Source organism: Benincasa hispida, chromosome 12 (assembly GCF_027475165.1).
Source record: "Benincasa hispida cultivar pf3 chromosome 12, pf3_genome.v1.1, whole genome shotgun sequence".
In the NCBI taxonomy this organism is placed as follows: domain Eukaryota; kingdom Viridiplantae; phylum Streptophyta; class Magnoliopsida; order Cucurbitales; family Cucurbitaceae; genus Benincasa; species Benincasa hispida.
The window spans coordinates 43,765,096-43,788,844 of record NC_143489.1 but is presented as its reverse complement, the minus strand read 5'-3'; the positions used below and the strand labels follow the sequence as shown (position 1 = coordinate 43,788,844).

General features: G+C 37.5%; 1 protein-coding gene across 1 annotated transcript; it reads left to right on the top strand.

Moving 5' to 3' along the window:
• Positions 1–21,203: 21,203 nt before the first annotated feature.
• Positions 21,204–23,513, top strand: CCP2 (ubiquitin-fold modifier). Its single transcript, XM_039051006.2, has 4 exons — positions 21,204–21,418; positions 21,530–21,627; positions 22,731–22,763; positions 23,279–23,513. The coding sequence occupies exons 1-4, from the start codon at positions 21,345–21,347 to the stop codon at positions 23,344–23,346; spliced, it is 273 nt and encodes a 90-aa protein (XP_038906934.1). The 5' UTR covers positions 21,204–21,344; the 3' UTR covers positions 23,347–23,513.
• Positions 23,514–23,749: the final 236 nt, after the last annotated feature.

Sequence of the window (23,749 nt, the reverse complement as noted above, 5' to 3'; positions counted from 1 at the left end):
GGAAGCTCTAGTGGTGGTTCACAGTAAGAATTGGAGAAGATTGCAGCTGAATATCATGTTTGAAGAGGATCTTCAAAGGTATGTTTTGAAACCCTCTTAATTCTCTATGAACATGCTTATTTTGATGTCAAACTTAAGGAATTAGAATGCTTAATGATCCTGTTTTCTTTCGCTGCATATTTCTATATTCCAACAGTTAGTGTCAGAGCATCATTTAAGTATTCAATTCAAGTTAATTTTGGCATGGTGGGTGTTTTGTATAAGTTGTATGAAAATGGTGAACTGATATGGTTTTTCTGAGTTTTGGCATTAATTTTTCTTCAATTATGTTGTAATTCTTGTAATTGACTCTTGATTGATGGGTCTTAATGTGTGATTAAGCGTCTATAATTCAATTAGATTCATTAGAGTTGCAATTAGGTTGTAATTGAAGAAAGAAGTGAAGAAGGTTGAGTAACAGGAACTGGTTTTTCAGCCACTAGTAAATACTCGATGGTACTCGATGGCATACTCGATGGTATTTTGGTAAAATACTTGATACACGATACCATACTTGATGGTACTCGATGGCATACTCGATGGTATTTTGTGAAATACTCGAAGCACGATGCTATACTCGATGGTACTCAATGGTATTTTGGTAAAATACTCGATGCACGATGCCATACTCGATGGTACTTGATGGTATTTTGGTAAATACTTGATGCACGATGCCATACTCGATGACTCAATGGCATTTGCTCAATGGCATACTCGATGCTCGATGGCATTTGCCCGATGGCATACTTGATGGCATTTGCTCGATGGCATACTCGATGCTCGATGTCATACTCGATGACTCAATGGCATTTTCTCGATGGCATACTCGATGCTTGATGGTATTCAATGGTTTTTGCCCGTTCAGCCCAATTTTGAGCATTGGAGGTCTAGTTTGAAAGGTTTGGGTTCGGTTCGGAGCGGTTCGAGTGATCTAGAGGTGTTTTGGAGCTGATTTTTGCTAAATTTTGTAATAATTAGGCCTTTGTTTTCTTGAAAATGCCAAAACTAAAACTATATTAGTATGTGTTTAATTATTCATGCATGTGATGTATGTTATAATTAAATAAATCTTATATGTGAATAAAGGATGGCATGTAGATTTAAAATCCCACCATAGGAAGCATGTTACATGCATGGAAAGTATGTTATAAAGTGTTATAATATATAGTATGCATGTTTAGGGTTTCAGATGTTTAATATAAGTGTTATATTATGAGATATTTGATGTACATTATGGATGCCTAGCATGTCTAAAGTTTTTTAATTTATTATAAAATTGGGTTAGACATTTAAAATCTATAACAAAGATAAGTGCTCATGTAGATTAACCACCTATTTTAATAGTTAAAATAGGTCGAGATCTTGTAAAATATGGTTACAAACACAACTGGTATATAATCCTGTCTAAGATTGGGGGTTTTTAAGTTGATGGTCTACGAAACACCTCCTACCTGGGGGATTATGGTCGAATAATTGAGCGTTGTTAACCAGTTTTATGAGCAATACGTGAGCAGTGTGAGGTTTTAAAACTGGTTTATCACCTAGATATCGTAAGCTAAATCTAAATACAAACGTTATACTTGGATAAACACCTAGACTTAGGTTTTTTAATTAGTCGAAACATTCCTAAGTAAAGATATACCTAAAAAAATGTTAGCACACTTCAGTAGGAGTTCAATAGCATATATCATATGTTATTAGAACTCAGTGGGAATATAATAACACTTCAGTGGAAGATTAGTAACATATGTGATATGTTATTTTTAGCTCTCATGTCCCTAAGAGTTCACAATCGATATTCATGTTTCACTTCAGGTCACCTTGGGAGTGACCTCCATTCGAAAAGTGTTTACATGAGTTGAGATCATGGTGAATATGGGAAGTTGTTCACAGTAAAATCAAAAGTGATGTTTTATTTTCATTCTCACGTCCTAAGAGGTTCACACCATGAGGTTCATGCAGGGTGACCTCCATTCGGAAAGTGTTTGCGTGAATCAATATCAAGGTGAATGAAGGGAAGTTGTTCAATGTAAAATAAAGTATACGATATATTGATTTCAACACTCAAGTCCCTAGAAAGTTCACACCGTGAGATTCATATGACACTTTGTGTCACCCCTGGGAGTGACCTCTAATAATGGGCAGAAATGCACGTTATCATAGTACTAAGTTCTTAAACAATGTTGGATTGTGTTGATGAAATATGTTAAATTGCGTCCATTAAGTATAAATTCTATAATATTGCGGTCGCACGCGTCCAACACATTAGAGCAGTTGATCTTTATAATTTTGTGCAGAATATGCGTTAACACAATGCAGAGATTGCGATCATAGGAATACATTGGTCGAGTGCAACTTCACCGCAAGACTTTGAGTTGATTGTGCTCGAAAACATTCGCCCAAGAAGAATCACCGCAACTTGGTCGGCGCAACATGGTGGGAGCCTAGGTGAATAATTAAGATCGATAGGACAGAAAGCTGACAGCAGTCGGATCCAAATTAAGTTGACAACTGGTAACGGTCACAAAGTACATTCAGCTTTATCGGTGACAATTATCCGAAGCATCAGTCAGGAATTAAAGTTGTCTTATCTGTAAAACAGCGAGAGAGAAGCCGCCTTTCACCATGGAAACTCTATAAACACCAAGTGCATTCTTCAGAGAAGGGGTTAAATAGTCAATTACTTCATCACGTTATAAGTTCACGCCTCTGTCCATAGTTTTCTTCCATTTTTAAGGCAGACGCGAGGAAGAAGGTGTGCCGATAGATCATTCCGGCAACCTTGGGAAAGCACCAGAAGCTCCAAGAAAGAGAGAGGGTCAATGGCTGTGGAAGCGGGAACATTTGTAGATCAGAATAGAGATTCAATATAAAAAGCCACGATCAGCAAGGAATTGCTACCAGGCTCTCTACCTTTATTTTCCATTATCATTTTGTACTCAACTCAGTTATAAGAATGGAATGTCTTTCTCTATATCTATCCACTCTCTGTTATTTAAGCATGAGTAGCTAAATTAGTTGAATGGGTTGAGAAGTAGTTAGCTAGCATAACGAGGGAATCTTCATCTTTGCAATTATCTTGTTAATGTATGCTTCATTCGTCTATTAGAGATACTCGGGAGGGTAGTCTAAAGACAGGATCTAGACTTGGGAAGGTCAGGTCAGAATCTAGGTTTGGAAGAACTAGATTAGAATGCATAAACAGGAGATAGGCGCTTAGGAATGAGCACTATTTGTTATTAACGCATTGCATGCATCTTAGCAATAAGGTATGATTGTATGCGATCACCTTGCTTTCATGCATTTTGCATCAACGCATAGGACAAGAGTAGAGACTCAGGGATAAGCTCTATGGTCATTCTGCATTCAACACATGCGTCCTAAACTTAGGAGCATTGCATTTACATTGGGAAATGACTTGTTGTGCATGGTTGTAACATGATCGCAAGTTTGACGCATTCCTGAGTAACGCTAGGTAAAGATCTTCTCAACCCATTCATCGCATACCCATTGCATCTATCAAGCAACTATCTTTCTCAAATCCGCCACCTTTATTTACTTCTTTTTCATCAATGCAACAACACACCCACACTTTATTTATTTACTTGGTTACCACAAAGCTTTCATAATAATTACCAACTATTTTCACAAATCCCTGTGTTCGACCCTGGAATTACCAGGAAATGCAGGGAAATTTACACTTGAATTCTGCTGAGGAAACTTGAGTGCACAATGCAATCCATCAATGCATATCATCCATATTTCCATTCATAAAAATAACGCATCAAGTTTTTGGCGCCGTTGTCGGAGACTTCGGCAAAATAATTGTTAACGGTAATTTTTGTGAATTCTTTGCAGAACTCTCAATCTCTAGCGAACTACGACCCGAAGATTGAGAGAACATTTCGAAGGAGACTAAGAGACCGCTAACAGCAACCACAATCCAAAAAAAAAAAAAGATGGCAGAGCAGCCTGGAGGTCGAGCACCAAATGATAATAATGTCATGGCAAATCTGATTCTATTGGCAAACGATCGCAATAGGCCCATTAGGGACTATGCATCACCAAACCTCTATGATTTCTCTCTGGGAATTACGAGGCCTTCCCTCGATGGAAGCAGATTGAAGATGAAATCGGTGATGTTGCAGATGATCCAGAATGCAGATCAATTCAGAGGAAGGCGTGGCGAGGATCTATACACCCACCTCCAAAGTTTTATTGAAATCTGCAATACTTTTGTGTTCCCGAACATCTCTGCTGAAGAAGTTCAACTAACGTTGTTCCCATTTTCTCTCTGTGATCAGGCTAGGAAATGGGCTTATTCGCTCGAATCAGGAGAGATTACTTCTTGGAGCAGGTAGTGGAAAAATTCATGAAAAAGTATTTTCCACCTACCGAGAACGCAAGACGAAGATAGCTTATTACTAATTTTGAACAAGATATGAACGAATCGCTCAGCGATGCTTGGGCGAGGTTTAAAAGGTTGGTCCGGGATTGTCCACATAATGGGCTACCAAACTGCCTTCAAATGGAAATTTTCTATCACGGTTTGAACACTGCTTCGCAGACCGCTGCCAATGCGGTAGTCGCTGGTGGTCTGCTTGACAAAACTTACGATGAGGTGAAGAATATTTTGGACCGCACCTCCAAAAACCATGAAAACTGGAGGGAGAGTGACCAAAGATTGAGACTCAAAGATTCCGATGCAAATAACGGTGCCATTGTTTCGTTACAAAACCAAATGACCACAATGATGAATTTGATTCAAGGAATGACGATCAGCAACCCAACTCCACAAAATGGGCAAATTAACGCAATAAGTCAAAACACCGTAAGGTGTGCGACTTACGGTGATGAGCATGCGATGGAAGATTGTCCGCAAAATCCACAGTCTGTATAATTTGTAAAGAATAATCCTTTTTCAAACACTTACAACCCCGGATGGAGAAACACCCCAATTTTGCTTGGAAGAATCAATAACAAAATTTTCAATCTATGGCGCAAAAAGAAGGGCCACAAGGATTTTTCCAACGCAACAACGGTCAATAGAGCAACCAAGCAAGTAGCTCACAAAAACCAACGCAATCTTCTTCTCTAGAGAACCTATTGAAGCAATATATAGAGAAAAATGAGACAGTGCTTCAAAGTCAGGCTAGTCCATCCACAACCTTGAATTGCAAATGGGCCAGATTGCAAATGAGCTAAAAAGCAGACCGCAAGAGGCATTGCCAAGTTCAATCGAGCTTCCACACAACCCAGAGGGATCAGGTAAGGAGCAATATTGTGATATTGCGCAGTGGAAAGACTGTGGAGGGAGAAAAGAAGGATCGGAGTAGAACAACTTCCATCGCAACTGAGCTCGAGATTTTGGTAATGCAAGAAGAAGAAAGAGAGAATGAAGCAGTGGAACCTGAGGTTGCGTCGACCTCAAAGTCAAATGAAACAGGAACCGTGAAAGTTCAGTTACCACCTTTCCCTCAGAGGTTAAGAAAGAAGAAAAACGAAGAGGTACAGTACCAACGCTTCTTATCTATGTTAAAACAACTACATGTTAACATCCCTTTCAGTGAAGCGATTGAGGAAATGCCTGCCTATGCCAAGTTTCTAAAGGACATGGTAACTAAGAAGAGAGGCGCTAGAAAATTTTCCACGGTGGCATTAACACAAAGTTCCAAATCTATTATTCTATCGAAGATGAGCGATCCTGGGAGCTTCACTATTCCTTGCTCCATAGGAGGACTCTATATTGGGCAAGCCCTGTGTGACTTGGGGGCCAGCATAAATTTAATGTCACTGTCAATCTTTCGACAATTAAATGTAGGTCAACTTATGCCCACATCAGTGACTCTCCAATTGGCAGACAGATCTCTGGTTCATCCAGAAGGTAAGATGAAGGATGTGCTGATCACAATTGATAAAGTTATTTTGCCAACGGACTTCATCATCCTAGATTATGAGGTCGACAAAGATGTGCCCATCATTTTGAGACGACCTTTCCTATCAACGGGTCGTGCTCAAATTGATGTGCACAAGGGAGAAATCAATTTGAGCATAAATGGACAGAAGCTCAAATTTAATATAATTCGTGCCATGAAATTCCCGTATGAGGAAGATCTACAAGATTCTGACGATGACCTAAATTTGATTGAAGAAGAAAAGTTTGATGAAGAGTGTGAAGAAAAGGATGCCAACGCATCCGTAGTTGCCTGCAATGCGATCGTAGCAAAAACAAACAAAGAAGAAGAAACGATCGCAATGCAAGAAGAAGAACCAAAAGAAGAAAGAAAAACAATGCAACCTTTCCTTGTGGAACCACTAACACTTGAACTGAAGACCCTACCAACACATTTGAAGTACGCATTTCTGGGGCAGAATGAGAAGGTGCTAGTGATAATTTCCTCTGCGCTCAACATGGATCAAGAGAATGCGTTGATGAGCATTCTCAAGAAACATGAGCGAGCAATTGGCTGGACGCTCGTTGACATCAGAGGAATTAGCCCCGTGTACTACATGCACCACATTCTTCTTTAGGCGACACAAAGCAACTATTGAAAATCAATGTAGACTTAACCTTGCGATGAAGGAGGTCGTCAAAAAGGAGATTATCAAGTGGCTGGATGTGGGCATTATCTATCCCATTGCAGATAGCACGTGGGTCAGCCCGTGCAATGTGTGCTGAAGAAGGGCGGAATGACGGTAGTCCCCAATGAGAACAATGAATTAATACTGCAAAGAACCATCACCGGATGGCGCATATGTATGGACTACCGCAAATTAAATGCAGCCACAAAGAAGGATCACTTCCCTCTGTCATTCATTGATCAAATGCTAGACAAACTAGCAGGGAATGATTTTTACTGCTTCTTGGATGGATATGTCGGGTACAATCAAATCATGATAGCTCCTGAAGACCAAGACAGAACCACATTCACTTGCCCATATGGGACATTTTCTTTTCACCGCATGTCGTTTGGCCTCTGCAATGCGTCGAGCACGTTTTAGAGGTTCATGATGGCGTCTTTTCAGACTTTCTCGAAGATTCAGTGGAAATATTTATGGATGACTTCTCCATTTACGAGAACACTTATGAAGTCTGCCTGGCCAATTTAGAGAAAATTCTGAAAAGATGTGAAGAGACGAACCTGGTGCGCAACTGGGGAAAAATGTCACTTCATGGTGAAAGAGGGTATAGTGTTGGGACACAAGGTCTCCCGAGAAGGGTTGGAGGTAGACAAAGTAAAGATCGACGCAATTGAAAAGCTTCCACCTCTAACCAGCGTGAAGGCTGTGCGAAGCTTCTTGGGGCATGCTGGATTCTATAGACGATTCGTTAAAGACTTGTCTAAGATTGCACGACCACTGAGTGCGTTGTTAGAGGCAGACAGAAAGTTTGAATTTGATAACAATTGCCTCAACGCATTCCGAGTTTTAAAAGATGCGCTGATTACTGTGCTCGTCTTGATTGCATCGGATTGAACACTGTCGTTCGAAATCATGTGCGAGTGCAAAAGAAGAAAACTATTTTGCACCCCATCGCATATGCGAGTAAAACTCTGAACCCTACTCAAATCAATTATACCACCACTGAAAAAGAACTCCTGGATGTGATTTTTGCATTGGAAAAATTTCGTGCATATCTATTGGGAACTAAGATACTCATTCACACTGATCACTCGGCAATCAAATATTTGATGACAAAGAAGGACGCAAAGCCGAGGTTGATCAGATGGGTTCTCTTTCTTCAAGAATTTGATATCGAGATAATTGATCAGAAGGGGATAGAGAATCAAGTTGCGGATCACTTGTCCAGACTAGAAAATCCTGAGGTTGACCACAATGAATCTGAAATGAGTGTCGTGTTTCCAGACGAGCAGCTATTCCACATAGAAGAATTGCCCTGGTATGCGGACATCGTTAACTATTTGGTTTGTGAACAATTCCCTGAAGATTATATATACCATCAACAGAAGAAGCTAAAGCATGAATGCAAGCATTATTATTGGGATGAGCCGAATCTGTATAAAAGAGGTGCAGACCAAATCATTCGATTATGCGTACCAAACGTTGCTCAATAACGCATATTGTCACAGTGCCACAATTCGCCATATGGAAGGCACTTTGGAGAACAACGTACTGCAGCCAAAGTTTTGCAAAGTGGATTCTTTTGGCCTTCATTATTTAAGGATACTGCTGACTACGCAATGAAATGTGATATGTGTCAACGCACCGATAACATTTCATGGAAGAACGCAATGCCAATGAACACTATCTTGGAGCTGGAATTATTTGACGTCTGGGGGATTGATTTCATAGGACCATTCCCTCCTTCGCATGGCAAGCATTATATCTTATTGGCTGTCGATTACGTATCTAAGTGGGTAGAGGCAATTGCATGCACCGCAAGTGATGCGGTGGTATTTCCACATGCAATTGAAATTGTTCGGACCCTTCATCATCAAGGCAACATTTCCACATGGTGCGGTGGAACTGATCACCGAGGATGGCAGTCGAACATTTAAAGTTAATGGGCAACGGATAAAGGCATATTGCAGAGGAGATTTCCAGCTAGACACAGTCTCCGGAAAGTTGAAAAACCTGAACTATCCTTACTCAACTCTTGAACAACTCTTCGTCATTTTACTATTATCAGTATTTCACTTATTTCTTAAAAAGAAAAAAAAACTTGTTTTATTTTAAAATCATTTGACCCTCTCTTTGTCTGTTTACAAGGATTAAGGCACAGGATTGCGAAGAAGCAAATGATCTCACTCCATCACCGCAATCCACAGAAGCAAAGATCAATGCAAGGATGGATGCATCAATACACAATGCGGGCGACAGCGCAAAATTTGGGGGTGTACTCTTCCTTATCTTTATTTCAAATTTTGCGCTATCACATTGCATTTCTCTTTTCAAAGTCTTATCACCGCATCCTCCTTAATTACCGCAATCATTTGACAAATAGATAAATTTAGTAGTTCACCGCATGTTGTTTCTTTTCCAAGTATGATTTCAATGATGATAAATATACTTTTATCTTTCGTATACACTAGAGTCAACTTAGTCTTAAAATAGTCACCTCATGAAATATTTCTAAAAGTTAGGGGTTTGCTAGCTTTCTTTCAAACTCTCTTTACAAGCATTCTATGACCATCACATGACCTATTTTAACTTCTTTTGGCAATGAGGACATTGCCGCATTTTAAATTTAGGGGTGAGGTATTTATTTTCGACCTTGCTATATTCTCTAAAAAAAAAATACATTTTTGAGAATAACAACTCCACTGCCAATGCAATAAGAAACCCTTGTTGATAAGAGTTAAGTTGTGAAAGGCACTTACTCGTAGTTGGATGTCCGCATGACACACGTGGGGGCAAGCCAAAATGAAAGTAAGCCACCAGGATCAACACATAAATCAATGACCGCAACTCCACTACCAAATTGGTATGAGTTTAGTCTGAGAAAGAGTGCATTGCTCGTAATTGGATGTCCGCATACACACGTGGAGGCAAGCCAAAACGAAGGCAAGGCACTCGGATCAGTGCAAGGTCAGAAAAAAATAGCAATGAAGAAAATTTTTGTGCAAGGATAAAATCATTTGACACCCCGGAAGAAAATTTTCTTTTAAAATAAATCATGCGATGTTCCAGAATTTAGTAAAGTCCTTTTGAAAGTTAAGCTTGCATCCCTAAGTCTTAGAAATATTTTAAGAAGAGACTTGAATAAGACTTAAGAAAATTCTAGTATATAGGATTTGAATGAAGTATCCTTGAGAAATCTAGGGAAGAAAACTTTGTGGTTAACTTGCTAAAGGAATCTTTAGCTTATGCTTGAGGACAAGCATTGTTTAAATTTGGGGGTGTGATAACGGGCAGAAATGCACGTTATCATAGTACTAAGTTCTTAAACAATGTTGGATTGCGTTGATGAAATATGTTAAATTGCGTCTATTAAGCATAAATTCTATATATTGCGATCGCACGCGTCCAACGCATTAGAGCAGTTGATCTTTATATTTTTGTGTAGAATATGTGTTAACACAATGCAGAGATTGCGATCATAGGAATACATTGGTCGAGCGCAACTTCACCGCAAGACTTTGCGTTGATCGTGCTCGCAAACATTCGCCCAAGAAGAATCACTGCAACTTGGTTGGCGCAACATGGTGGGCGCATCTAGGTGAAAGGATAATTAAGATCGATGGGATAGAAAGCTTACGGTAGTCAGATCCAAATTAAGTTGACAGCCGATAACAGTCACAAAGTACATTCAGCTTTATCGGTGACAATTATCCAACGCATCAGTCAGGAATTAAAGTTGTACCATTGATAACTTGTAGAAATACAAGTTATTTATACTATTTTATTTAGATATTGCGGCTAAAAGAAAGAAAAGTTGTGTCAAAAGTATAAAAATTGACTAAGAAATGCGAGAATTATAAATTATCGTCAATACCCCACTGACACCATTGTGATGGTAGAAATGAATGTTTCAGTTCTGTTTTGCAGGAAATCAAGTCACCGCATGCGTTCATGGCTCAAAGATAAAATGAACAACGCATCTACGTCGCATTGTGCCCATCAATTTCAACCGCATGCGATAAACAACACTACATGCTGGCAAATGATCGAAGATGTAAAGAGCAACGCAATTGCGGAGGATTCAGACGCGTGTACAGCTGTCAGTTATGCATTTCTGACGGGATTGATTGTGCAACAAAAGGAATATTCACTCCACCATTTTAGGAACTGCCTTAACAATAAAGTGGGGACCACAATGCAAAGAGTCAAAGCTTCGCCTATAAATAGCCGCTGCAATTCCATTGAAAAATATACTTGATACGGTAGACTTGAATACTGATCTGAGAGAGAGACTGGTTGAGCGATTCATCAGAGTCTATCCGGGAAGAATCAAGAGACAAGGTCGAGAGGTGAGTCTCCGGGCAAAGAATCCTTTAAATTCCCCCCATTGAAGCTCTGTACGAAGGTCACTTCTACCAGACGAGCAAGCCTGAAAGGGAAGCTCTTCTCTCCATCCATTCCACACGCCGGCAAGCATAACCTCCATCCAGATCTGTGTCAAGACGTTGACACTCTTCTGTATTCATTTCTATCTCTTTTTCATCACTTGTACTCATCTTCTTTACTCTATCATTCACACCATGTATCAAACGCTTAATCTTAGTATTAATTGTTATGATCATTGCCATTATCATCTCTCTGTCTATTTCTGTTCATCCATGATTTACTTTCTCCATGATGTCTTCTTAATTCCTTGGGTAATTAATAAGAATTAAGCAAGTAAATTAATCTATGTTAAGGAAATAATTATGTTTAGCTAAAGCATGCTAGACGGCATCTTTACTTGTGAGAGCAAAAGTGAAGATGCCATTCCGCCTATCGAGAGAGGGTTGGAAGAATGTGTTAACTAAAACGAGAAGTACTTCCAGAGATGGAAGCAACCTTGTGTTCATCATGTTCATCCCTGTTTCACCATAGAGATGTGGGAGTGCGGCCGATCACCGAGAGGTGTATGCCAAGGGAAAGTGGAACCTTAGTTACAGCTTTAACGCAATTAATAAACTTGCGATGTTTTTACTAATTATTCTTTCTATTTCTGATTCATACATAAAGACTTGCCATCACATACCACGATCCTTTGTATAACTTCACAATCAGTCTCGAACTCAGTATCATGTATCATGTATCTTGTATCTTGTATCATGTTAGCTTAGGATTTACCTTTTAACGCACTTTTACTTTTATCGCACTTTTATTTTATCAATGCAATTTATGTTTATCGCAATTTAAAATCATGTACAAACCAAATCTTTTATTAATTGTAAAACCGGTCGCATATATCACAAAAGTAACACATTAACAAAAACAATCTCTGTGTTCGACCTCGGATTATTCTGAGAAACTTACGTTGGAATTATACTTGGTTTCAGCACAAGGAAACTTGTGACACGCATTACTCTATCGTATACTACAAGCATATCATTAACAACGCATATTTAGAAGTAGTGTGCCTAAGTGATAACACAGCATGACACTCCATTTCTATTGTTATATCAGCAAGTTTATGGCAACATGAGCTTGTAGCACATTATCTATCATCACAGTGCATGCATAATAAGGAACTAAAATTACCATGTCAAGTTTATGGTGTCGTTGCTGGGGACATGGACTTGTTCATTCATTCACATTCATATTTGTCCACATGCTGCAAGATAAGATATAAAATTAAGTCATCACCCATCTGTACAACTGGGAGAGAGAAACCACCTTTCACCATGGAAACTCTATAAATACCAAGTGCATTCTTCAGAGAAGGGGTTAAGTAGTCGATTATTTCATCACGTTACAAGTTCACACCTTTGTCCATAGTTTTCTTCCATTTTTAAGGCGGACGCGATGAAGAAGGTGTGTCGATAGATCGTTCCGACAAGCTTGGGAAAGCACCGGAAGCTCCAAGAAAGAGAGAGGGCCGACGCCTGCAGAAGCGGGAACATTTGTAGATCAGAATAAAGATTCAGTGTAAAAAGCCTCGGTCAACAAGGAATTGCTACCAGGCTCTCTACCTTTATTTTCCATTATCATTTTGTACTCAACTCAGTTATAAGAATGGAATGTCTTTCTCTATATCTGTTAACTCTCTGTTATTTAAGCATGAGTAGCTAAATTAGTTGAATGGGTTGAGAAGTAGTTAGCTAGCATAACGAGGGAATCTTCATCTTTGCGATTATCTTGTTTATGTATGCTTCATTCGTCTATTAGAGATACTCGGAAGGGTAGTCTAAAGAAAGGATCTACACTTAGGAAGATCAGGTCAAAATCTAGGTTTTGAAGAACTAGATTAGAATGCATAAATGGGAGATAGGCGCTTAGGAATAAGCACTATTTGTTATTAACGCATCGTATGCATCTTAGCAATAAGGTATGATTGTATGCGGTCACCTTGCTTTCATGCATTTTGCATTAACGCATAGGACAAGAGTAGAGACTCAAGGATAAGCTCTATGGACATTCTGCATTTAACACATGTGTCCTAAACTTAGGAGCATTGCATTTACATTGGGAAATGACTTGCTATGCATGGTTGTAACATGATCGCAAGGTTTGACGCATTCCCGAGTAACGCTAGGTAAAGATCTTCTCAATCCGTTCATCGCATACCCATAGCATCTATCAACGCAACTATCTTTCTCAAATTTGCCACCTTTATTTACTTCTTTTTCATCAACGCAACAACACACCCACACTTTATTTATTTACTTGGTTACCACAAAGCTTTCATAAACATTACCAACGCAACTATTTTCACAAGTCCCTGTGTTCGACTCTGGACTTACCAGGAAACTCAGGGGAATTTACACTTGAATTCCACTGAGGAAACTTGAGTGCACAATGCAATCCATCAATGCATATCATCCATATTTCCATTCATAAAAATAATGCATCAACCTCCATTCGGAAAGTGTTTGATGGTTCAAGATCAAGGTGAATAGGGGAAATAGTTCATAGTACGTAGGTGAAGGATATGTGTCAACGTATCCTGTGGTCTCTTTCGTTGGTTTGGACCGTGAGATTCCTATGTTACGTCTATTTGTCGTCTTTAAATCGGCCTTGCTAGTCATTTAATGACGGCTATCCCCTTGGAGGATTGTAACATGGGATTCGAAACAATTCAAACTCCAGAAATTGATAGGATTTCTTAGGTCATTTTCCAACCTTGACTTTCCAATTCGGTAGCATCATTGGGGCCGATCTCTAAAGTCTAAAAATGGAGGGTTACATTTACATAATTACTAAAGTGTTAGTAAGTTCTGATAAAAAACGGTAGCTAAATGACTATTAGAATATGAGTTATTCTGGAGATAGTATTTAGTCAAGAATATCTTGCTTTAGTGAATGAGTATTTGACTGCCCCTTGATAGCACTTATTCTGACTCATTATAGTATCGTTGCAAAAATAATGAAATTTTGGGTACATTATTACTTTGCTAAAACATGATTGGGTTTAAAAGCAATTCACTAATAAAGAAATTTGCTTATATTCTTAGAATGACTAGTTCATTGGTACAATTGTTAGCTTCGGATAAATTAACTAGGGATAATTATGCTACATGGAAATTAAATTTCAACACAATACTGGTGATAGAAGATTTAAGGTTCTTTTTGACAGATGAGTGTCCTCCCATCCCTAGCTCAAATGTAAACTGAACTGTTCAGGAAGCATACGACAAATGGACGAAGGCAAATGAGAAAGCCCGTGCCTATATTCTTGCCAGTATATCTGATATCTTGGCTAAAAAACATAAAAACATATATACTGCCAAAGAGATTATGGAATCTCTACATGGAATGTTTGGACAACCGTCCTTCTTCTTGAGGCATGATGCTATCAAATATATTTACAACTACTGAATGAAAGAAGAGGCCTCTATTAGAGAACATGTCCTGGACATGATAATCCATTTCAATGTGGCAGAGGTAAACAGAGCTGTCGTAGATGAGAGAAGTCAAGTCGGTTTTATTCTAGAGTCTCTTCTAAAAAGCTTCTTGCAATTTTGCACCAACGCGTTAATGAACAAGATAGAATATAACTTGACTACACTTCTCAATGAGCTACAGGCTTTTCAGTCCATTTTGAGAACAAAAGGACAAGAAGCGGAGGTAAATGTTGTCGCTGCTGAGAAAAAAGGATCGTCCTCTAAAAAACAGGTCTTGTTGCTTCTTCTTCTAAGAATAAGAGTATTCCTAAAAAGAAGAACAAGGGGAAAGGGAAAAATAAAACTTCTACTGGTCGCAAAGGCAAGGCCAAAGCTGCAAACAAAGGAAAATGTTTCTACTATAGTGAAGACGGACACTGGAAGAGAAACTGCCCACAATACCTTGTAGAGAAAAAAGCGGAGAAAGTAAAACAAGGAAACTAGTTCCTGAGGATTGCTTGCAATGAGATAATGCTCCAAGTTGTGAACATAGGAGAATATCTCAGAAAGACCAGCGGGAGATTTTGGAGTTGCTGACAAAAGATGAATATGGTTACTTTTATTAATGTAATAAAAGTTGTTTTATCTTTTGTAAAAGACATGTTGTATACAATCTTTTGTTATAAATGAAATGTTCATTAGCAAAAGTTACATTTTATATTTGTTCTACTATAAAGCAGCTTCTGATAAAATCGACCAAAGTTCAAGGCCATTTCAAATATTTAGATATTTAAAACGACTGAAACGTAAAAGATGTATTCCGGTACTTATCTTTGGTAATTAAGATGATTGTCAAATCATGTCTTAATGAGATTAAGAAGGTTAAAAGTGGTCATCTAAATAAGTTAAAAGAAAAATATTTTACCTCTGTGTATCTTATCTTGAAGATAAGATGATCAAAAGAACCAAAGAACCCTTAAAAGCTTATACATTCAGATCTTTATGGTTGGTGAATGTTAAAGCATAAGAAAGGATATGAATATTTTAGTAGTTATACTAAAGTACATTTGTATTTACCTAAGTTGTAAGTTTAGAACACTTGAAAGGTTCAAGGTGTATAAAAACTATTAAGTCAAATAAGCAAAACACTTCGATTAGATCGAAGTAGAGTGTACAGAAAATCAGAGATTTCCAGGGCTATTTTGATAGAACGTGAAATCTAGTGACAATTCTCTACATCTAGTTGCCTTAATCATTTTGAACGTCATTCCATTTTAAAGTGTTTCGGAAACTCCATATAAGATACGAAGAGTTCATAAAAGTTGTTTATGATATGTAAAAAATCTGAAATGGAAGGCATATATGTTAACGTCGAAACCTTAAATATTGGAATATCGTTCAGATGACATGCCTATTTGTAGGTAGCCCAAAAGTAGTATACTTTTCATGTAAAAGAAAATCAAGTGTTTGTGTTGACAAATGCTAAATTTTTCCTAGAAAAGTATACAAGATCACCATGTATTATTTAGTTTCCATAAAAGCAAAGTGTATATCAATAAAGAGTTATTGATTAAAGCTGATACTATAACAAAAGTTGTTTGGACAAGTCAGATGCATCTTACACAAAGAGTTGAAGCTACCTCGATGTAGTGGAAGGAATTTATGACAGCCTAGCCATAATTTGGGTTTAGTGGAAACTCAAGTCATCCAGTCTTGGTGGCAGGATCGAGAAACAAGAAGTTGCGGAAATAAGATGCATTCTCTATATTGTTTTGACTCGAAGTCCACTGTATACTAATATATTTACAAAGATCCTCTCGACTAAAGTATTTGAGCATTACTTAGTGAGACTAGGACTACGGGTTATATAACCTAGGGCAAGTGGGAGGAAAACCCATGGGTATGTGATACATAAGGATGGGTGTGTGATACCTAAAGGCAAACCATGGGTATGTGATGCACTAGTTTATTGTATTTCTCTATAAAACTCAAAAACTCAAATGTATTTATATATATGTTACCACTGGAGTTTTAGTCCAAGCGGGATTTTGTTGGGTTTTATGTCCCAAAACTCATGGTTTGTATACAATAAAATCATTCTATAAATCAATAAAGTTGTTATTGAAGTTTGATTCAATAAAATTATATTGAATATATGAATTGTTTATTTCCTTTTAGAAATAAATCCAATAAACTAAAAGATTCATGACTATTACATGAGTACTTGAACTTTATGTGGAGACATAAAAGTGGATCAGGTTTGAGTAAATAGTCTAAATGATCTATAGTATATGAATAAGGTTGGGTGTCTTATTCTAGTAACACTATCGGATGCGGCCCACTCTATAGTTGTTACAAGAAGTTGTAAAGTGCTACAAACGAAGTGATCTTGATTCATTCATATGGTGACATGAGGAGTGAGGGTGTCCTATGCAATGAGGTTGCATAAGATCGGACCAAGAAATAAGTCACTCTTACTTAACGTTATTTACTGTTTAAGACCGACTATTTCAAAACGATGACCTAGGTAACTTAAACCTTAATCCTGAGCTAATTATGAACCCCTGTTTATTTGGGATTATCCTTAGATTTGTATAGGTGAGGGTTGGCTCAACAACGCCAGCTCAATAAGCCTCCCATTTTAGGGGTAAGACCGAGTAGATAGCTGGGGACATAAAGTGCAAGATGGAATTCACTTCTACCCGCTTTCAGGGATAGTAGAGAGGTTGTTCCCTTAAGTGCTGACTTCAAGTCTTGAACAAGGAGCCACACCCTCTCATTGGCTCAAGAGGGACTCGATTTAGTGATTGGATCACAAACCAATTATTCATTAGAGGATCAGTGGGACTTAAGGAACAAGAGGTAATCTCGGGGGTAAAACAGTTTTTTGACCCAGCCGTTATTATGAACAACCTGTAAAGAGTTAACTTACTAATCATGGTTATAGCGAGTGGACACAATATATCTACAATAAGGGGAGTGCAACTACTGGGCTTTAATGAAGTGACCTGGTAGTTAACGAATAGGGGTTAATTCGGTGTAAAGAGTTTATCCAATTAATCTCGGATCATTGGAGCTCATGATCTGTAAGTCCATTAGGTCCCCCTACTAGCTCACAAATGGATAAATCTTAGAATAGCATGATAAGTTGATTTGAAACATTCAAATTCGAATTAAGGGAATTAGTACTTATATGTGATATAATTGCACGTTTAATTTTGAATTAAAAACAATTGGAGAATTTATTAATATTTAAATTATAAATATTAATTTCATGAATAGGTATTCTTGTTAGTGGAATTGGTGATCAATTAATTTAATATTTGATATTAAATTAATTGAAATTAATTATTAATTATTAATTTTATTAAAAAATTATTTTTGAATTAATTTTTATAAAATTAATAAATTTTTAGTTTTATAAAATTAAAAAACTGAAAATGATATTTTATTTTGAAAATGGATTCAAAATTAATAAAAAAAAAATGGAAAAATTGAAAAATGGAAAAACCCACCAAAAGTGGGATTTTTCCACTTTCTAACCAAGCACTTTATTCACTTCTCACTACCAAAATTGGAGTTGAAGCTGGCAGAATTTGATGCAATTGGATTGCATGATATTCCAAGATATATCACATAAGCTTCAGTTGAAAGACTCCCATACAATTTTGCTGAATTGTTGAGTTTTGAAGGTTGAAGAAGTTGTTCTTCAACAAGCTAAAAAACCAGAAAACCTCACCTCCAATTCCCTAAGTTCAAGCTTGTTTTGAGTCCCACAACTGAATCTAAGGCTCGTAGAGAATAGTAGGGAAGCTTAAATGGTGGTCCATAGTAAGAATTAGTGAAGATTGCAGCTGAATATCGTGTTTGAAGAGGATCTTCAAATGTATGTGTTGAAACCCTCTTAATTCTCTATGAACATGTTGATTTTGATGTCAAAATTAAGGAATTAGAATGCTTAATGATCATGTTTTCTTCCACTGCATGTTTCTGTATTTCAACAAATAAAACATTAAAAAATGTGAGTTTAAAGCTCAGTGAGTGATATAATTTATAAGAAAATAAGTTTTATTTGAAAATTCATTTTTGGAAAACAAATTCCACAATCAAGCATCATAGCACATAAACATATAATCTTCCCAGCCTAGTAACTAGCTCCTCCTAGCATGATCACGTGTTTTGCAAGTTATTCCATTTATTTCCAATATGCAAGTTGAGGAAACAATTCATAAGTTCGAGGAAACAATTCCAGTACTCACATAGCTTGCCGAATGTGCACATGTCAACAATATCCCGTTAGTCATGCTTGAGACATGCTAACAATTTTTTTAGTGTACAATCTAACAATTTCCCACCAATGGTAACAATTTTCCACGCAAACAATGAGAGTTAAAGAACTCATTAAAGTTGTTTAAGTCGTACTCAGTTCCCCTATCACTACAAAGTCTTTTAACCTTTATATTAAACTGATTTTCTGCTTCAATTATAAACAATTTGAAGACATCAAATGCATGACTTTTGTTTTTAGGCAAATATACAAAAGTAAGATCAAAGCAATCATCAATAAAGGTTATAAAATATCTTTTACTATTCCTAGTCAAGATGCCATCAAATTCACATAAATCAGAATGAATTAAATCTAGGGCTCAAAAATCCTAAGTACAGATTTATGCGGAGTTTTAGTAATCTTAGTCTAACTACTCACATTTATCAAATTCATTCATGGATAACTTAGGTATCATTTCCAGCCTAATCATATTATTAATTAATTACTTATTAACATGACAAATTCTAGCATGCCAAACATTCATAGAACACAGCATATACACAGAAGATTTCATTTTATTAATGTCTAAATTTAATTTGAAAATTCCCTCGGTTGCATACCCCTTCCCTATGAATACATTATTTTTGGTAAGGGTATATAAATCTACCCCTATGGTTTGAGTAAATCTGGCCTCGTTGAGGAGATAGTCCGAGACCAAGTTCTTTCTTATCTCTGGAGTGTGTAGGACATTCTTCAACATGAGGGTCTTCCTGGAGGTAAATTTCAACTCCACCTCATCTTTCCAACAACTTTCATAGAGTGGTGATTCCCCAATAGAATATTCTTATCCTTAGTTTCAATATAAGTTTTAAAGAGACTAAGGTCGTGAAAAAATGGTGCATGGCACCAGTGTCTATCCACCACCACTCAGAACCACCAATCACATTTACTTCGTGATCATGGCAATTAATGGTTCCTCTATCAGGTTCGCCTAACCAGCAGGACGAAACCTGTTCATACAATTCCTAGCCATGTGTCCAAATTTATTACAGTTAAAGCAAAGGAACTGTACCGTTTCTTCCCAAGGGGATTTTTGCTTCTTCTATTGGTTCTAGTTGTTGGAACCACGGTTCTGACCTTTCCTTTTTGTCCCCTTGGACTTTTTGTCAGACTTTGGCAGAGGCGGATCTCCTAGGTACGATGTTCACCTTTTCTCTCTGGTCCTGCTTCTGGGCTTCCTCCTCAATCCTTAGTCGGGTGATAAGACTCTTCAAGAAAAGTTCCTCGGTTTTATGCCTCAATACGTTCTTAAAATCTTTCCACAAAGGGGGCAGTTTATCAATAATAACAACAACTTGGAATTGTTCGTCTAGAAGCATACCTTCCGTTATTATTTCATGGGCTATCTTCTGCAGTTCATATGACTGGACTTCCACAGATTTGTCATCCGTCATCTGGAACTTGAGGTAATAGCTGACAACATATTTTTTCAACCCGACCTCCTCGATGTCATATTTCTTTTGCAAGGCATCTCAGACTTCCTTTGCTATCTTCATTGTGTTGTAGTAGTCATAAAGATCATCAGTCAAACCATTTAATACAAAATTTTTATATAAAAAATCTTTCTCTTCCCAATCAACGGCTTCTTTTATTTATTGTTCAATTGGATCTTCTATCAGGACGGTTGGCTTATCTGTGGTACAAGCGTTGGCAACTTTCTTGACAATAAGGAAAAACAACATATTCTGCTTCCACCGTTTGAAGTTTGCTCCTTCGAATCGAAACGGACGATTGAGGTCAGATGTCATAATGTCGTTGTTGCTTATGAGGGCCACTACAAAATTGGTAGACAAAACGTCTTAAGAATGTTGCAATCGGCTACCCTCCGATAGTGAAACTCGACAGCAGCAAACAATCAGGAACCAACGGTCGTCAGAAATGTGTAACATACAAAACAAAAACTCGTTATATGTTGAGTCATGGATCTCACTCTCTTTAAGATGTTTCGTGGCTCTACCCAGGTGTGGAAACAGTTCAACAAGTTTGTCATATCTTCTCTAGGATAAAACGGCCCAAAAAAAGGTCTCGATCGGAAATGCACCGTCATCGACCAGAAACTCACACCGTTCAGACTGATTTGCTCGAAAAACGATCAGAAAACAAGGAAAAGAGAGTTGAGAGAGTAAAAGGTATTCTATTTAGAGCCACTAAACGTGCGTGCTGAAAACTTGACTGCACTCATCATGGCACGTGGAGCGTTGAAAAAATAATAATAATAATAATATTAAATTAAAAAAATTATTAATAATAAATTTTTTTCAAAAAATAATCACTCACCTTGCCATGTCCATTCGAGCAGACGGCATGTATCGCATTTCTACTGTACCCACATTGGTTTAGGTAGATTCTCAAAAGTCATTTTTCTTTTTAAAACTCAATTTTTAGCAACAATGAACCAAAACCAACTCTGAACACTCCAAAAATATAAATTAATATTCTCTAAGATAGGGGAAGAATTGGTAAGCCGTACCCATAAAATTCATAACAAGAATCTCCTCCAAAATAAACGAGGTTCAACCTTCAACACATCACACAGCTCGAAAATGGCGGGTGCTGGTGGCGGAAAGGTCTCCTTCAAAGTCACTCTCACCTCAGACCCCAAGCTCCCTTTCAAAGTGTTCGTAATCTTAAACCCTTGATTATTTTTCGCTCCTAGGGTTTTCCCTTTTCCGTCCCCAGCTCTACTAAGATCCAATCTCATCGTCTTCCAATTTCTTTTGGCTCTCAGGTTTAGTGTTCCAGAGGCCGCGCCCTTCACCGCTGTCCTCAAATTTGCCGCTGAAGAATTTAAGGTGCCCCCGCAAACCAGCGCCATCATCACCAATGGTAACTGATTGCCTCCGTTTTGATCGATTGTGATTGGAATCTGCATGCGCGAAATTTCGTTTGTAATTAACAATTTCGGATACGTGTGGTCTTATAAATGAGATTTGGTGGTGAGATCCTTAAGAGATGGTAGGCGTGCTTTCAATCGCACGATGCGTGATTTTTTTTTTTTTTTTTTTGAGAAACGAGTATTAGTAAGTGGATGTGTGGATATTAGGTCAGTGTTATTTTTGGAGCGCAATTCTTTTTTCTTTGATCAAGAAAGTAACTAAACGTTAAAATGCGAAGCCTTCTCTGTCAACTTTCAATTGCTTGTGATTGTCCTTTCTTTTTAATGATAAGTTGGGTTGTTTCCGATCGGAAAATGAAAACTGTTCTTGAACCTGCCCATGATGGAGGTTGTCCACCATCATCTTTTGTATTCAAGATATATAAATGTAGCCGATTTGGATTTGATGGGTCTGCAGATTCGTGTATCAAGAAGACTGTCGACAGTAGTTTAATATGATAAGAATTGGATGTCATCATAAAAACTACTACGTGTTTGGAGATGATTGTTGTTATTATGCTATAGGTAATCCTTGATGTTAGTTGAACTTGCCTACATCGTCCCTCTTTGATCCCTCTTGAGATGTGCTTGTGATTTTCTTTTTTGGTTTTTATGTCACAGAGAGTCCTCTTCATGCTAGTTTCCATTGTACGATTACTAATATGGAAGCAAAAATTCCTAGGATTTTCTTCCCAGATGAAGAAAACCGACCCCTCTGAACTGAGATAATTTGCAACTGCTCGTATGAGCTAATTATGTGCAGCTTTTTCATGATTTCACTGATATCTTATGATAGAAGGGTCAGAGATTGGGCTTTGGAATTCGTAAACTATGAGATATGGACAGTGGTCGTGTTTCTGTTGATGCTAGTCATTTTAATATTTGATAGAAATGACATTGTTAGATGAGAGATGCTTTGTGGATCCTCATATGCCATGATTTGTCCTCAGATTCAAATTGCACATGTGCTTTTAGATGCGCCGAAATTATGTTCCATTCTAGTCATTTAGCCCTTCATTTATGTGTCTGTCTAACACTGATCAATGATGTGCAGATGGCGTTGGAATAAATCCTCAACAAAGTGCTGGTAAGCTGATCAATGGCCTTATTCTTAAGCCCTACAATTTATTGTGTCCTTGCTTCTATTATGGCCATTTTTCGTGTTATTTAAGTATCCCAACTATAGAAGCATATGCTGAACTGCATAATGTGGTGAAAAAACTCGAGTTCTGTGTCGATATAAGGATGGAGGGTATTCTATAACTGGTGACAGCAGTTGGTATTTGTCTGTGATAGTATGAACCAAACCCACGACCGTTTCACTAACTATTGACATTGTTTTCTACTTTAACCCCCATCTGAAATGTCAAGTTCCCTTTGAAAATCAAAATCTGATTTCTTCCTTCCTCAGCATAAGATACATTTTGTGTATTTTAGTTTAAAATTTTAACCTCTTCATTGATATTGCTATTTATATATACATATTCCTACGGCTAAACAACCTACAACTTTTGTATGAAATTCATTTCATAATTCAGTGAAGCTTGAGGCCATGTAATTCCATTTGCAGTTGAGATTTATGGCTGGATGTGTTTTTTGTAGGCAATGTCTTCCTCAAACATGGCTCTGAACTACGCCTGATTCCTCGTGATAGGGTTGGAGCTGCCTGATCTCTCTGCAAATGTAAACTACAATCTCTGTCTACTCGCCTTAGTTAATTGGCTTAATTTGCAATCCTCAAGCTGGGAGAATTTCATACTTGTTTATCACATTATTGTAACTGATTACAACCGATGTCCTGCTTAATTAAATAAATGAGCCTCCTTATTTCGGGACACTCTTTTTAATCATTTTAAACATGGACAAAGTTACATAGTTGGAGACCAAAGTTTGGTTTCAAAACCTGGTAAGGATATCATTTTTAACTAATTTAGTTTTTCATTTGGTCAATAAGTAAGTTTGAGAGTGGTACATTTTTACCGTTGAATATCTAGTATACTTTTCATTTAGTTCCCAAGATTTGCACTAATGCCATTTGTCTATTAACTAATTAATTAATTTTTAAAAAATTAA